At 36.0% G+C, this 16,775-nt stretch overlaps 2 protein-coding genes across 2 annotated transcripts; both read right to left on the reverse strand.

The window, feature by feature from the left end:
- Window positions 1–2,261: 2,261 nt before the first annotated feature.
- Window positions 2,262–4,782, reverse strand: LOC104222899 (peptidyl-prolyl cis-trans isomerase CYP19-3-like). Its single transcript, XM_009774220.2, has 2 exons — window positions 4,652–4,782; window positions 2,262–3,054 (listed from the first exon to the last, which is right to left on the reverse strand). Exon 2 carries the CDS (start codon window positions 3,038–3,040, stop codon window positions 2,501–2,503), a length of 540 nt encoding a protein of 179 aa, XP_009772522.1. The 5' UTR covers window positions 3,041–3,054; window positions 4,652–4,782; the 3' UTR covers window positions 2,262–2,500.
- A 4,281-nt stretch (window positions 4,783–9,063) lies between these two features.
- On the reverse strand, window positions 9,064–16,196 carry LOC104222900 (uncharacterized). Its single transcript, XM_009774222.2, has 5 exons — window positions 15,914–16,196; window positions 14,863–15,152; window positions 14,685–14,774; window positions 9,603–9,955; window positions 9,064–9,493 (listed from the first exon to the last, which is right to left on the reverse strand). Exons 1-5 carry the CDS (start codon window positions 16,095–16,097, stop codon window positions 9,229–9,231), a joined length of 1,182 nt encoding a protein of 393 aa, XP_009772524.1. The 5' UTR covers window positions 16,098–16,196; the 3' UTR covers window positions 9,064–9,228.
- Between the last annotated feature and the right edge of the window lie 579 nt (window positions 16,197–16,775).

Consider the following 16,775-nt stretch of genomic DNA (forward strand, 5'->3'; position numbering starts at 1 on the left):
TTAGGCCTTTATAGGATTAGTTTTGAATGTTATCGGTAGTATTCTTCAATAAGGAATTCTATTAACCCTGTTTAAGCAAGTTAATCTAATTTTGACCTAAAGATGTTGGTTCGGATTAAGTGTCGTATTTCATTAGAATAAGCGGATTTCTTCTGTCAAACTAAAGCAATTTTCCATTGAAGTGTAGTGTTTTCTCTACTTTGTAAATAATTAATCAGAAATTGATAAGAATCCGGATTAGGCAAAAGCCATATAGTTAAATTAGCATGTTCCTTTTCTTTTAGTTTTAGGGACAAACGTAACAGAAATGTAGTCGCTTTAGGATACCCTTCTAAAATAATGAGACGAGCCTCGCCAAATAAAAATGCAAATTGCGGGGCCCTCAATCAACAACTAATCATAATATTTAGAATTCAGGCTAGGCCGTTTAGTGAATCTCATGGCCTTCTCAAAAATAATAACGCGTTAGACTCTTTAGGCGCGGCTTAATTAAATCATATTCTTAAATTCGGGTGCACATTGATGTGACCCAAATCCAAATCTCAACGAAGTCAAAATGTGTTGACGATCACGGGCGCATTGATTGTGACGTGGTTCGAGATGCATTTTCACGACGTTGCAATTCTATAAAAATAAGTGATAATGATAAAAGCGGTTTAAACTTAATAAAAGCACGTAAGTCATAACATGTATTTAAATCAGATATTTAGCCATTATAACAATTTAAGCGACCGTGCTAGAACCACGGGATTCGAGGGTGCCTAACACCTTCCCTCGGGTCAACAGAATTCCTTACTTAGAATTTCTGGTTCGCAGACTTCATTTGGAAAAGTCGAAAATTTCCTCGATTTGGGATTCAAGATAAACCGGTGACTTGGGACACCAAAAGCCAAACCTTTCCCAAGTGGCGACTCTGAATTAAATAAATAATCTCATTTCGAATATTGTCACTTAAATTGGAAAAACTCCACCCGCGCATCTTACCCTTCGGGGCGGGGCGCGCAAAAAGGAGGTGTGACAGATGTTACATTAGATGCTCATGTTGTGAATAACTTAAAGATTAAATCTCATACTTTATGTCCATTATCTTTACTTTTTATGCCTATAAAAGGTCATGTAATTGCAATAAAAAGATACACCAAAGTGAAAGAAAAAAACACTTCTCCCTTCTTTCTATCTCTTCTTATTTACATTTTAGTGCATTGCTTTTATTTTATAACACATTTCAATATTTCTCATAGAAAAAGATTTGATTTCGCTATTAGTTGTTAAATACGAGTATATAATACCAATAACTTCAATTGGAGGTGCTGGTGAGTGAAGACAAAAACTACTTTGCTTTCATTGTTTCTTCAATCAATCCAAAGAAAACAATTGACTTTTTGTGTTTGGTTTTTCTCTCAAATAATACTTTTAATTAAAAGATTATTCCCGCGCATGGATTATGCAGAGTTTTCAAAGGTATAAACAATAATTCATCATAGTGGGTACCACGACGATTGCGAGAGGGCTTTTCCACCCTTGGCTACATAGTGAAAAGGCATATGTACCCGACCTATAACTGGATTTTTAATTGCTTAAATTTTGCCGGGTCCATTTTAAAGTGGAATAAATTTACCTTTAAAATATCACGACCTACGCCTCAATATTTTTTACCAATAGAATTAATTTTTTTCTTTATTTTTTCAATCTTTTCCTTTACTTCTCTGTTATTTCTCTTGTGGCATTCGCCACCTCTATTTTTTCCTCACCATAGAACTTTTATTGCATTAATATAAACATAATTCCAACTAACGCCAACCAATTAGAGTAAACATAAAAGAAAGGTAAATTTTTTAATCCTCGAGAACTTCTCAGAGAATAGTACAAAAATAATAAATAATTAGAATTGTTGTCTTCACCATAGATAATTTTTAAGGCAATTCTATGTTCTCACACGCCTCCAAAAAGTGAACACACTTTTTGTGCCGTGTCATCTTTCAAGGGATACTTATTCCACTTTAAAATAGTTAAGGTATAATAGGAGTCCCGCAAAGTTTAAGTGTGAAGTTAAAATATGATTATAGGTCAAAGAGGTACTTATGTATTTTTCCTTTTATACAACATATGGTGTTTTCTTTTCCAGGGTCTTATCAGAAATAATTTCTCTGCGAATTTGTCATCACTGTTATTATACATATGGTGTTTCAAGTATCATACCTGAATCCAAAATAACTCTGCCTCACCAAAATTTAGACAAAAAAATCCATTACATGGGGAAATCAAGGAAAGGCTCCTTCAATTTTATTGAACATAATCTAGAGTATAATCCCAAGTGAAGGGATTTAGACAAGGTACGAAGTAAAATACAATGTCATTGCACCGATTATTGAATGAAACTACATAACTTTGCAAACCTCTACAATAATAGCAGCTCGTCAAAAAAAACCTGCATATAAGATTTTTACACAGCCTAGGTGAGTAAAACTCCAGTACCATGACATGTTGCTCAAAAACTACATTATCTCCTCACTTCGTTCTCCTTTAGCTCCCCACAATCTTCAATGGAGACAGTGCATGATGTTTTCCCACTATCTGAACCCACATTTTCCATTTCCTTGACAACACTATAGCCGTCTACAACTTTGCCAAATACGACGTGTTTCCCATCAAGCCAAGGCGTTGGTACTGTGGTGATAAAGAACTGAGATCCATTGGTGTTTGGTCCAGCATTTGCCATTGAAAGAAGTCCGGGTGTAGTATGCATCACACTGAAGTCCTCATCAGCAAATTTTGCACCATATATCGATTCTCCTCCAGTCCCATTTCCTTTGGTGAAATCTCCACCCTGGCACATGAAGTGTGGAATGATACGATGAAACACCGAGCCCTTGTAATGTAAGGGCTTCCCTAACTGCCCAATCCCTTTTTCACCGGTGCAGAGAGCACGGAAATTTTCAGCAGTTTTAGGAGTCTTATCTTTAAACAGTTCCATCACAACTCTTCCAGCCTTGGCCTTGCCAATCAATATGTCAAAGAAAACCTTTGGATTTTTCGCCATAATTACTTTTAAACCTGAATTATAACATGCATACACCAGTTAATACACGCTAAAAGACTGTTTAGTATGATAGAACAGAAGATTCTCATATAACCTTCCATGACAAAAAACAAAACAAAGGGAAAAAGAAAGATAAAAGGAAAAAAAAAAAGAGGAACAAACTATCTGAACAAAAATAAAATAAAAAACAATACGTAATGACAACCTTTTCTGCAAACTTATCCAAAATGAGCATATAATCAGGAAACGTACTCATATCAAAATTTCTTTCATCAGCATGTCCTCCAACTACTATCAGGAAGGATTTTCGCTAAAGGGGTTGTTAAAAAATTAAAAAAGGACTGTGGCTTGTGGCAGAGGCAGAATCTCCACGAAGGGGGTTCAAATTTTTTTTTTTTTAGCTAGTGAGAATTGAACCCATGACCTTATGTAGATTTTGAACCACCTTGACCACTAAACTACACTTTTGGATTGTGTTAAGGGGGTTCAAAACTTAATATATAGAGGTAAAAAACAGATTTTGCCTTATATATAGTGTAATTTTTCGGCGAAGGGGGTTCGGGTGAACCCCCTTGCGCCCCCTTAAATACGCCCCTGGCTTATGGGAATTAAACCAGCAACCTCACAAAAGTTTTAAAGCCCCATGACCACTGAGCTATGCTTTTGGGCTATGGCAAGAGGATTCAAAATATAATATATAGAAGCACAAAATGTAATTTGCCTTATAGGTACAATGTTATTTTCCGCTAACAACTATATTTTTCTATATACAGACCCAGAGCACCCTAAATCCGCCCTAACGAGTATATTTTTCTATATACAGACCCAGAGCACACTATCATATTTAAGAAAACCTGCAAGTAAAATAATCATCTAAAATAGAAGCTATGTTTAAATAGCTGACCAAAAAAAAAGGAATACAAATTTATAGCATCTCTACCAAGAGAAAGAAATCAGATATACAAATTCTACCACTCAGCATAACTGGATGATAAACTAGACAGCACCCATGCTCATTTTTTCACAACATTTCTATATCAGTCATAACAATGCTCAACTCGTGCTACGGATAACAACAAAACATCCTAAGCTGTGAAAGTCCCCACATTTTCTACAAGGACATCATAACACAACATTGCTTTGAGGACAATGAAAATAACACCCAAAGCAGGGGTAAAGTTATCTGGAAGCATATACACTCACGGTTTTCAGCTCAGCCTATATAAACAAATTTATCAAAATATATATTTTTATACTTATACTAAGTTCTCATTAACCATCACAAAGGGGTAATGAGTGCATTCTTACTCCATATCCACTACCTTAAAATTCAAAATACATAATACAGTGTGGTGAAAACAAATTCAGATTCAAAAAATATATTCCATATGAAGTATAACAAAAATGTCAATCACATAACGAATCCTTCTGAGTAATTGCAACAAATGCAGATCAAGAGGACACCAATAAATGGATTAGTTATATGAAATTTCGATATAGCACAAGTTTTGAGCTCACACAGCGTTTCTCAAAATTCTGACTGTGATGCCTTCGATATGTGCTTCTTCTCATAAATAGGGATTACAAATAAAGAGAAGACAAGTGACATACCTTTGGGTGCAGAAGAAGATTTTGGAGACAATTGTAAGTAAGTAGGGTTTTAGCGAATTTATAGAGAGAGGCATGTGGTTGGAGATTAGGGTTTAGGGTTTTATTTTTTGCATTGGCTACCCATGTAGTTTGAGATCTTCACACATTTTTCCCCATCTTTTGTTTGCAATTGCGTAAAACGACATTTTGCTTTGCCAGCTTTTTTGGAATTTTGAGTTCTGCCCCATGTCCCCCAAAATATTTTCTACGCTGGTACAAGACTTCTTCTCATCTATCACTCTCCCCCTCCAAAGGTTTTCTTTTCAGTACATTCGTCCCAAAAATATGAAACGATTTATAGGAAGATTGATTATTCAATATTACTGGAATTCACATTTTTTATAGTTAAAAATGTTTAAAATATGTTTCAGCTAAGGGTGTTTAACGGGTCGGGTCAGCCCGGTTACGGACCAGCCCAGACCGATTAAAATCGGAATCGGCCCGGACCGGTAGAAGGGGGTTGGGCTGGGCTAAGGGTGTAGGGCGGTTTGCACTGTTTACCTTCGAACTACCGGTTACCCGGACCGATCAAACCCGATCAATGAACAGTGTTCTTCAACCGGTTAACCGGCCCAGCCCGGTTTAACGGTAAAAAAAAAATTAAAAAAACTGGGCCCAGATTTCTGACCGTTGGAAACGGTCCATTTCAGAACATGATCGTTGCCCAACGGTTGAATTGCACAAATAGCCCAATTTTGGTTTTTTTAAAATTAACCCCGCTTTGAAAAACTATAAATACCCCCCACCTCTTCCTCATTTCTTCATTCATCTCTCGATTCTCATATTCTCTCATTCTTCAATCTTCATTCTTCCCCTATTAAAGTGCAATCAACTATTTGGCTATTTTTCTTTTTGGAATTTAATTTATCGTAGTATTTATTATTTGAAGTTTGAACAATTGAACTTCAAAATTGGAACAATTGACGTATCTTCGTGGTAACATTGGAATTGCGAAATCATCAAGTGCTCAATTTATTGCCGAATTCAGTGCACTCCCTCCAACTCTTTCTCTTATTTACTATTTTATTTGCATATTTATTTGTTGCTAGTAGTTAAATTTTTACAATATGTTTAATGCTGTAAAAAGAGTTTGTAACAAGGTTACTAATCGGAGAAATAAAAAAAGAGGTAGTACTTCAGCTTCAGCATCCGGTAGTAATTTAAATACCTCTCTAAATATTCCTGAAACATTACCTGATAATAATATAGATTATGAACAATTCCAAGAAGATTTTGGTAAAGAAGATAATGAATTAGAAATGGAAGATGAAATACCACTTACACCTAGTAATGTTGGAGCTGCTAATAGGGGTGGTGGTCGTGGTGCTACTAGTAGACCACATGTGGTCCCGACTAGTAATCGTAGAAAAAGAAGTAAGGTTTGGAAATTTTTTGAAGACATATCGAATAGTGATAGAGTTAAATGCAAACTTTGTAATGATATTTTTAAACATAAGACTGGAGGACAATTAGGGGGGACTGTGACACTTAGTAGACATATGAGAATTGAGCATCCTATAGAATGGGGATCTGATGGAGATGGAAATCAATCAACTCTAAACCCTACTACTGGAAGTCTTGTGAAATATGATAAAATGAAGGATCGTGAGGAGTTGTCAACCTTTTTCTTTTGCTTCTTCATATCTTATTATGTATATTCAAAGAATTTATAATCCTTTATTTAAAGGTATCCGTAGAAGTACTTGTAGATCTGATATCTTTAGACTTCATGGACAATATGAAACATACATACGTTATTTGTTTAGCCACCTTCCTTGTAGAGTTTCTCTAACTTCTGATATTGGCCATGCTGTTAATGGAAATGATTGTTTGACAATTACATGTCATTGGATAGATGATACTACTTGTATGCAAAAACGTATTATCGCTTTTAAATATGATGAAGATCAGAATCATACTGTTGCGTTTATAAGTAGTACTATTTGTGAAGTTGTTGAATTTTATAATCTCAAGCAAAAAGTATTATGTATGTCTTTTGATAATGCTTCTAACAATAATGCCGCAATTTCAATATTAAAACTGCATTTGAAACCACCTCTTGATGAAATTTTTCATGTTAGGTGTGCATGTCATGTTTATAATTTAATTGTTAAAAGTGGCCTTAATTTATTTTCAACTGAGATTACTCATGTTAGAAGAGCAGTTGGTGTTATTCAAGGAAATAATAGACAATCTAGAATAAAGGAATTTAAGAATAAGTGTGTCCAATATAACCTTAAACCCAAATTCATGCCAGACGAAATTGTTATTAGATGGAATTATACATATATATTTTTAAAATATTGCTACAAATATTGATTCCCAATAACTGAAGTTGCTAATGCGCATTGTACTGATCCAAACTGTATGTTAACAACTACTACTTGGGAGGTCATTAATGATGTTGTTAAATTTTTACACAGCTACTGTTGAGTTTTCTGGAGCATATTACCCTACTGTTACTATGGCTTTAGTACATATAGCTGAAATTTTTTTCCTACTCTTTGAATTTAAGAGGAATGAAAAATATAGGGATGTTGTTGAAAAAATGCAAGCAAAATTCAAAAAATATTTCTTTCCAATTCCTCCGATTTACTTAATTGGTGATGTTTTAAATCTTTCTATTAAGATATCTGATTGTCACCAATTAATGAATGCTTTATATACTTATATGGAGATTGGACCAACTGAAACCCCAGATTTATATACTTGTATGAACAAGCTAAATGAATATTTACAACAATTATATAATTATTATGCAAATGTAATTGATGATGCTGCTCTTAGTGTAGACAATGTTAATCCCACTATGCATTGTACCACTTCTGTTACTGTGGATGATGAAGAAGGCCTTGACAGTTTTAATATTTTTTCTATATTTTCTAACACTCAAACCAGTAGCAGGAACATTGATGAACTTCAATTCTACTTGCAGAAGCAAAAAAAGGCTCGCACAAAGGAATTTTCACCGTTGGGATGGTGACATGAGAATGGAAAGCAATTTCCTATTCTTTTCGCTATGGCTCGGGACGTGCTGAATGTGTCAATTCAATTGTTGCATCAGAGAGTGCATTTAGCCAAGCAAGACAACAACTTGGAGACACCCGTCACTCATTGGGAAGCAATGATTTGGAAGTTTTAGTATGTTTCAGAGATTGGATTAGATCGGAACGAAGAAATCAAGGACGTGAAGATGTTGATAGCCCAGAAGACGAGAAACTTGGAGATATATTAACGCATGGTAACCCATCCGAATTTAACACCCTAGAAGAAGGTCACTCAGTTCATATTGATTATGAAGAACTTACTAAGACAATGCAAAACCTTTGAATTTACTCTTTCTTGGTTAATTTACTTGTTAAATGTTAACCTTTCAATTTGTTAGTTTGAATTTTGAAATAAATGTACACTTGCAATTTATAAGTGCAATTTTTCCCATCTTCCTTGTATTCTTTATATTTTTACTTTGTATTAATATAACTTACAATAATTATACAAAATACAAAAAAAAATAATTAAAAATAACACTAAACCCGGCCCGGCCCGGCTCGGCCTCATCAACCCGTAACCCTTACGGTTCAATTTTTATCCAGATGAACCCAAACCCGTTAAACTCGGTAGGCCCCAACTCATAACCGGCCTGGACCATAACCCGTACGTATACTAAAATTTCCTACCCAGCCCGACCCGGTCCACCCGTTAAACACCCATAGTTTCAGCCCCACAATTGGCGATAGTGTTATTCTTTTCGAAACAGAAAATCTTATTATTTCCAATGTTTAATTAGGTTCTCTTACCTTCAAATAACTCTAGCACCTTCTATATGAAGTTACTCATATTGGTAAAGCATGCCATGTTCTATGCAACGACAATACAATTCCAATAGTAACGATATGAGTGGCAAACGGGCGGGCCGTGTCAGATATGATTTGGGTCAAAAACGGGTAATGAAAAAACAGATAAATTATCCGACCCCGACCTATATTTAAAACGAATAAAAAACGGATTAACCGGCGGATAACATGAGTAACCATATTATCCATGACTTATTGCATATGATCACTTTTGGAAGAATTCTTAATCTCCCTAACTTGAGGAACCCCCAATTTGATGCTTTACAAATGTAAAAGTTAGACCCATTGGTTATCCATTTTCTAAATGGATAATATAGTTCTTATCCATATTTGACCCGTTTTTAAAAAGTTGATTATCCAACCCATTTTTTAGTGGATAATAGGTGGTTAACTGTTTTCTTTTAACCATATTTCCACCCCTAGTAACGACAAATGAGACGATGGAAGTGACATCAGTCATAGGAATGTTAAAGTACTTTCAACATCTAACAGTGTAATATTTCACTAAGACACACAAGGGAACGAAAAAAAGGTTGGTAGTGTTTCACTTTTGCTCACCATGGAATTCATGTCCTTGCACAAATGTTAGTCCTCTTTCTCAGAGAAAATACAATCATAACTAGCAAAGACTAATTTTCCAACCAGATGTGCCTTGCTTTAAATTGCATTACTAAAGAAATCAAATCAACCAAGCCACTGTTGACACTTCCGATCCCCACTGCCTCCAACAGCACGCCGGATGCTGATCTTCTCAGTTGCATATTTTGCCTGGAGATGCTCGAAAGCATTTACATCAAGTTTCCCAGACACAGATTTCCCTTGCTTCCTCCGAACTTGCTGTTCACGGACAGAAGCCCAAAGTTTTCCAATAGCATCCCTCTGTCGGGAGGTGAACCTTGAAATATTATCAAATGCATGCTTGACTAAGATGTCAATAGCTGTTTGGCACCTAACAAATAAAAGTAACAACCTATGAGAAATCGTAAGATAATAGCGTATTTGACATTTTAATTAGCTGAAGGACATAACAAAGCTTTAATAGTTCATAGAAACTCGACCATGGCGTTCTGTAACGGTTCGCGGCAATTTCTAAACAGGAAATCAAGGCTTCTCGCTGTGATCTCAGGAATCTCTTGGTTTCTTCTTCATCTTCTTCTTCTTCTTCTTCTCCTTTTCTTGCTTTAGCCAGGGTCACCCTCTTCCCCTTTGATTTGTCGTCTTTCTTTGATGTGCTCGGAATCAAAGCATCAAGTCCAAATGGATCACTCTCTTCTTTATTGCCCGTCGGGGCATCTTCATTCTCAGCTTCGGTCGTTTCTTCCAAACAAGCAGCCTCTTCTACATCATCATCTTCAGTTGCAACAGGAATATTTGAAATTGCTTCTTTAATTCTCCCAGTTGCTTTTGAAAACTGGAGTGCAACACAGCAGAGAAAAAAACAGTAGATTAAAAACTATCAGAATTACGGATAACTGGAGGAAACAAATTTAAGGACTTGTTTATAGCAGAGTAACAAAATTTGACCAATGCCCTTCAAATATTAGTTCTTAAGTATCACTCTTTACAAAAAACATCCTTCAAGTAGGCCAAAAGCGAGAATTTTTTCTCTCCAAACCATCAGACCATCAAACCTAAAGGGATTTTGCACATGTGCTGGTCATGTGACCAGATGAAAATAACCTGTCTCTATTTGCTTGCCTTAGATTAGCAATATGGATGGCATAGTCAAAAGAATTCCCAAAGGGTGAGGGTAGTCATTGAAATTGAGGTTGTCCTCAAGAGAGTAGTTGGAATATTAGATCTTCATGTAGGAAAAGCTAGGACCAGAGTAGAACACTCCATCTATATGCTCACGTGACAGCACTTAACACACAAACAGCAGAAACAGTTGTGTCACATGATCTCTAATAAAGCATCAACTACCAACACTATAATCAAATACTTGTTTGCCTTTTACTTTGTAATATCTGCTGGTGACGAATAATGAAAGTACTTCTACGGGAAGATAAGCAGCACAGAATTGATAAGGTCTGAGTACAGCAGCAACAACTACTACGCCTCAATCCCAAAGAAGTCGGAGCCGGCAATATGAATCATCACTTCTTCATTTAAGCTCAACTCATGTCATCATCATACCAAACAAGAAAAGTGAAAAATAAGTTAAATATAAATAAATAATAATAATAATAATAATAATAATAATAATAATAATAATAATAATAATAATAATAATAATATTAGAAGTTCTCTAACTAGAGAAGGCTAACACTTATTTCCAACTAGTAGATATCATCTATATGGATCTATTGCTTCCATTGTGTCCTATCTTTAGCTAAGTCTTTAGATCTTTCGAGACAACTTCCTTCCATGCAATTTTAGGTCTACCCATAACACCTTCATTCACCATGATTTTAAACATACGGACGAATCTATAGGTCGACGCATGACCAAAACATCTCAAGCGACCTTCTCTACTTTTATCTTCAATGCATGCTACTTGCACCTTCTGGCGAATGCGGTCATTATTAGTCTTATCTAATCTTGTGCACATCCATCTTAGCATCCGTATCTCTGCAACACTCATCTTGTGGATATGTTGGACTTTAGCGGCCCAACATTCACTACCATATAACATTGTCGGTCTTATAGTTGTGGTATAAAACTTATATTCCACAATTTGAATGAAGGTAAGTTCTACAGAGCAATTGTAAGACTGAAAATGCTATATGGTAGTGAATGTTTTACGATCTGAGTAACTTTCTCAAATTAAGTAGTGAATCGCTCTTGCATAGAGCATTCAGGAAGAGTTAATCGCTCTTGCAGGAAAGGACGAGTTAATGGGAGAACCTGCAAGTGTCAATCCAGACACTAACATAGATTTCCATGAGATGAATCCATTGGGGCAATTTAACGACGAGGACGCTAAGGTGAGTGGAAGTCAGCGGTGTTTGAAAGATGCTTCCGAAGCTAACATGGAAGATGCTGGAGAAGAACCCATGGAAGAATATGAAGTTGATCATGCTGACGCTAATGTGGATCGTGGTCTGGAAGTTGCTAAAGAAGAAGAACCCATGGAAGAATTTGATGTTGATCAAGCTGAGGCTAATATGGATAGTGAAGTTGATGCTCTTGAAGTTGCCGGGGAAGAAGAATCCATGGAAGAATCTGAAGTTGATTATGCTGAGGCTAATGTGGATAATGCAGCTCATGGTCTTCCACCCTTGGCTTCTCTCACACCTGATGCTGCTGCCCAGGAAGGTGAATGTGAGGTTAAGGTGAGTGGAAGTCAGCAGTGTTTACATGTTTCAGAAGTAGTTGCTGGAGAAGAACCTATGGAAGAATCTAAAATTGATCATGCTGCGAGTAATGTGGATATTGCTGCTCATGCTCTTCCTCCCCTAGCTTCTCTCATACCTAATGCTGTCCCAGAACCAGTCTACAAAGGCATTGCTGGTAATGACAGTAAGCAATCTTTGCAAGATTTAAGCTTGAGGAAGCTTACAAAGATGTTGAAAGAGCTACAGGTCACAAAAGATCCTAGTGGAAAGGAGGTTGCTAAAATCAAGGCGCCAAGCTCGAGATCAGCCTTGCAAACACTTCCAGAAAATCGTTTGATCAGTGACACTGAAAATTAAACGCTTATAAAAGGCAGACCACTCCAACTGCCAGTGAATGAACTTTGAGCACAATGTTGGATCAGCCTTGAAAACCTTCTTGGTTTGTTACTCCAGATATATATCAAAATTTTGATCGCTCTTGTTTTTGTATTCCTAGAGTTTTTCAAACTTATATATGGAAAGTAAAACTATTCATACAAAAAAAAATTAAAATTAAAAAAATAGAGCATTCAAACACATTATTATTATTATTACTATTATTATTATTATTATTGTTATTGTCATTATTATTATTATTCAAACATGTTAATATCATAGTGGGTGAGATAAATTTTCTAAGCTATCCGTATACATAACATTATGATCTGCTATTGAAATAGGTCAAATATCAACAATACAAAATTGAGCTAGTCCTGAAATCATTGTAGTTAGAAGTCTAAATATCCAATAAGATGATTGAAGTGTCTTGGAGAGTCAAAGATATTGCAATAAACAGGAATAGAAGACGTCAAAATAAAATAAAGTGGAATAAAGGAAGCTAACCAGTCAAAACTACTAAACTCGCTACTAAACTCGCATTAACTCACAACAAGTCCACTAATAAGGATCGTTGAAACTATTCTTAGTCTCATTTGGACCTGCGGGATGTGATATTTCAACTCCTGGCAGTTCAGAGTGTCAATGTTTTTCTGTTTTGCCTTTTGCTTTTAACGATAAGTCAGTAGAAAAAATTACCAGACCACGCCCAACTTGCATCCAGTTCTGCGTCTTCCACTAAAACATGCAATGGCTTTAAAGATACCTCTTCTTCAAGTCTATACCTAAACCAGCATAAAAATTCCAATGGAATTTTTGCAGTTCAGGCCAATCTTGATTGGAGCAATAAATGTATTACATGCTAGCTGATGTTATCCATGTTTGCGAACAAGAAGTACCTACTTAGAGATTCAGAGTGTTTCTCATAGAAGTTGCCAGGCACCTAGATGTCATGTAGGTGCTTTCACCATAAGAAAATAATATGCAGTTTAACCACATAATTGAAAACAGTAATAGCCCTTGTTTGACATGCCAACTGCCCAGCAGAGATATATTATAAGCTCAAAGGAAATAGAGGAAAGGACCAAGAGAAGAAGGTGCAGTTTCAGATTTCATATAGGTTGTTAATCTTTCATTTTGCATGTGGAATAAAACCAAAAGGGTAAGATGCAATATGTCCATTTTTGCTTCTGAAAACATGCTAATTATGATTGCTTTTAGACACCGGCATCTAAGCCCCTCTTGCTATGATACAATAAACTCATAAAATTCTTCATCAACTCTTAAATCTGAAAAATTTTAAGCAATTGCGGACTTTGCCAACAATGTTTGCTCAATGGTGTGAAATGAGAGGTTCAGTTGATCAGTAATATTTTAGCAAAGTCAATTCAAATGTCACTTGCACTCTGTTTGGTGTTCTATCCTTCTCGTTTTACAACAAACATACATAAAACTGCTCTGCCTCAAGCCAGAAATTTGATTGAATCAAGAAACCTTTAGGTTCAACTATAAGGTCAAGCAGCACCTCGCAAATGCCTCCTACGAACCTAGCATTTTGTTATTAAAGCACAGCCCCTCATTGGCTCATTCTGAGGTAAAGAAATCTTACGGGACTAGCTTTCAGACAAAGACCAAGCTGAGCTGGATCACAGGCTATTCGATCTTGGCTAAACTGGGTGTCAGTTGTTCTCGAGCTCAAGCTCAAAATTGCAGAGCTCATTTCATTCGGCAGTCAGCCTATTCAAGCCAAGCAAAAGTGTCTATAAGGTGAAAAATCATACTCTATCTAGTCTCCTAGCTACCCGTTCTACATTTTGTATGTAGCAGTAATACTTCTATCTCAATGTTCAATTTATGCCAAGTAAGATTATCATGTCGCTGTCACTCTCCAGCCATCACCGAGCCTCTGTTGAATGAGCTTGTAATGGGTTCATCTTTCATATGGGCTCCCTAATACGGATTGATAACCTAAAATCTTTTTTTTATTAGTTGATAGACTAGAAGCTTTCTTTTCTCACCTAAATAGTTTGCAAGACCTCACTTGTTTTCTCTTTGTAAATTAACTTTTTTTTTTTGAGAATGGTAACTTTGTAAAAGTACATGTTTGGTAGTTGGAGAACCTAACACTCTCTTGACTTTCAACAACCATTTCCTTTTGAGTCAACCATGCAATTCCAGACTCCTTACTCCCTACATGAGCGAAAGTGTTACTATTTTGAAAAATCCAGAAGCTTCATACAACTCCTCACTGAACTAAATAGTAGACACGCAGTCTATAACCCAACATCAGATCAAATTGCAAGGAATCTAAGTGAAGAAGAGCTTCTCATTAAAGTGCCTTCATAATACTTAACAAAATGAGTGCCTTCAAAGTGATTGATCTAATTCCAGAATAAAAATGCATGAAACTCTTAGTAAAAAACCAAATAGAACTCTGCTGAAATAGAGGCGCTTGCAAGTTGCAAGTAAAATGAAACGAAAGCATACCACGAAACTGTCATCGGTGAAGAGGTCATTAGCCACCACCGCCCTCATGGTCCATGTAGTTATCATATTTTGCTGTTTCTTTGAAAGACACTGCATATGAAAAAAATTATAATCAGATAAATTACACTATAAGAAGAATCAAACAAAACTGCTTGTAAACAAATGATGCACTGCTTACTTCAATTGTATCTTGCACAGCTGTGAACAACTCGTGATAATCTGCTCGTACAGAGGGCTCATTACAGGTGGTAGGCGATGACATTGCAGCTTCAAGAATGGCAAAGAAATGGTCACTAGTTGCAGGCTTTACACTGCCAGCATGAATCAGCTGCAATGCAAGCTTTGACGCTTTACTAAACTTTGGAATGTTCTTTATATGTGATGCTATTTTTTGCATGGCTTCAATAACTTGCGTCTCTGAGGCATCCGTGGTTGTTTTAAACCTCAGTCGTTTTTCAGGAGCAGAAGCTGCAAGTCATCAACAGCCACTTACTTTACCCAACTCAAATATTCACCAAACAACAACAAACAAATAGTAACAAGTTGTAGGCCTAGGACCATGAACGAGAGAAATGCTCAAAACATGAATTGCTAGAATATGTATCACAGAAAGTGGATAGATTAATCCATGAAGTACGCCTCAATCATAAAATAGCATATATGGCCTCTTTCTTTGCAATACTAAATCACAACAACTACTACTACTACTATGACTATTACTATTACTATGCCTCAATCCCAAACAAGTTGGATCTATATGGATAATAACTTTCTCCATTTATCATCTCAGGCCAATGATGCAAATGTAAATAAAAAGCATTAGGAGTTCTGTATATTTTCTAAAGCCTAAAGGTACAAATATCTGAAAGGTTAAACCACTCCTAGAAAGCACTGCTACCTACTGTAGTAGTGCTAAAGCCTAAAACATATTCTCAATTAATATAGCCTACATGCATAGACTAATTTGCTTCAGCTTGTATCACTAGAGTAACAGGACGCAACAATTGGATTGAGGTTGCAGCCTTTTCTAGCTCCCAATTTAAATTTTTTTGTCCGCCACCAAAATTGACCTGAAGGATTGGAAAATTCGAAAAAGGAGCACCACAACAACCCGAATTGAAGTAGAGGAACTTAAAATTAAACAAGCCACCTATCTATTTGATCAAACTTGGAACACAAACCCTAGAAAGTTCGAACTTATTATGGGTAAGAACAGAAAATTGACCTACTTTCAGGCTGTGATTCTGCAGGTGGTTTGGAACGTTTGAGGGCACTCTTCAGAGCAGGAGGCGGAAGTGGAGGTTGCGGTGGTGGGGGTGCTTCCGAAGCCTCAGTAAGAGTGACGGCGGAACCATTGACGGAAGTTAGTGGCGCTGCCGGAGGAGGCAAATCTTCAAACAGGTCTCCGGCCATTTTGGGATGTTGTGAGGTTTACTGGGCGCAGTGCCCAGAAGAGAGAAAGTTGTTACTACTCCGATACTACTTATAATATAAGTGGTACTCCTATTAATTACTAAAAAATATATATATGTATATATATATATATATATATATATATATATATATATATATATATATATAGCGTAGCGATATTTATAAAAGTGTAAACACAATTAGTATATGCCTATATGGATTTCAATATTAACTTGACTATGAAATACATACTCCTCCAATATATGCTCGAAAGGAAAATTAACTATCAGGATTATATATTGCCTTAAAAATTTTGAAAGAAAAAGGTATATCAATTATCCGTTTAATTATTGCAAAAATTGTGTTTATTGCAGAATCAAATATCAATGAAATTGATCATTCATCTTTTGAACATGTCCCTAATTTTCTTTTTATTGACATAACCCTTACATCAAAATCCTAATAATAAAGTGATAAAAGATGTGGGTTTTATGTCGGGAAAATCTCACTTTATACGCCCAAACTATTTACCCTTTAATACTCAAGTCTAAACTATTTACTTCTACCTATGCAGCCCAAACTATTTACCCGACCCTCCCATCTTCTCATTTGAAGTACATAATGTTAAAAACATTCGACTTCATTTTTGCAAGATTACCGGGTAGTGGACTTGAATGG

The sequence above is a fragment of the Nicotiana sylvestris genome, chromosome 5 (genome assembly GCF_000393655.2).
Source record: "Nicotiana sylvestris chromosome 5, ASM39365v2, whole genome shotgun sequence".
Lineage (NCBI taxonomy): Eukaryota > Viridiplantae > Streptophyta > Magnoliopsida > Solanales > Solanaceae > Nicotiana > Nicotiana sylvestris.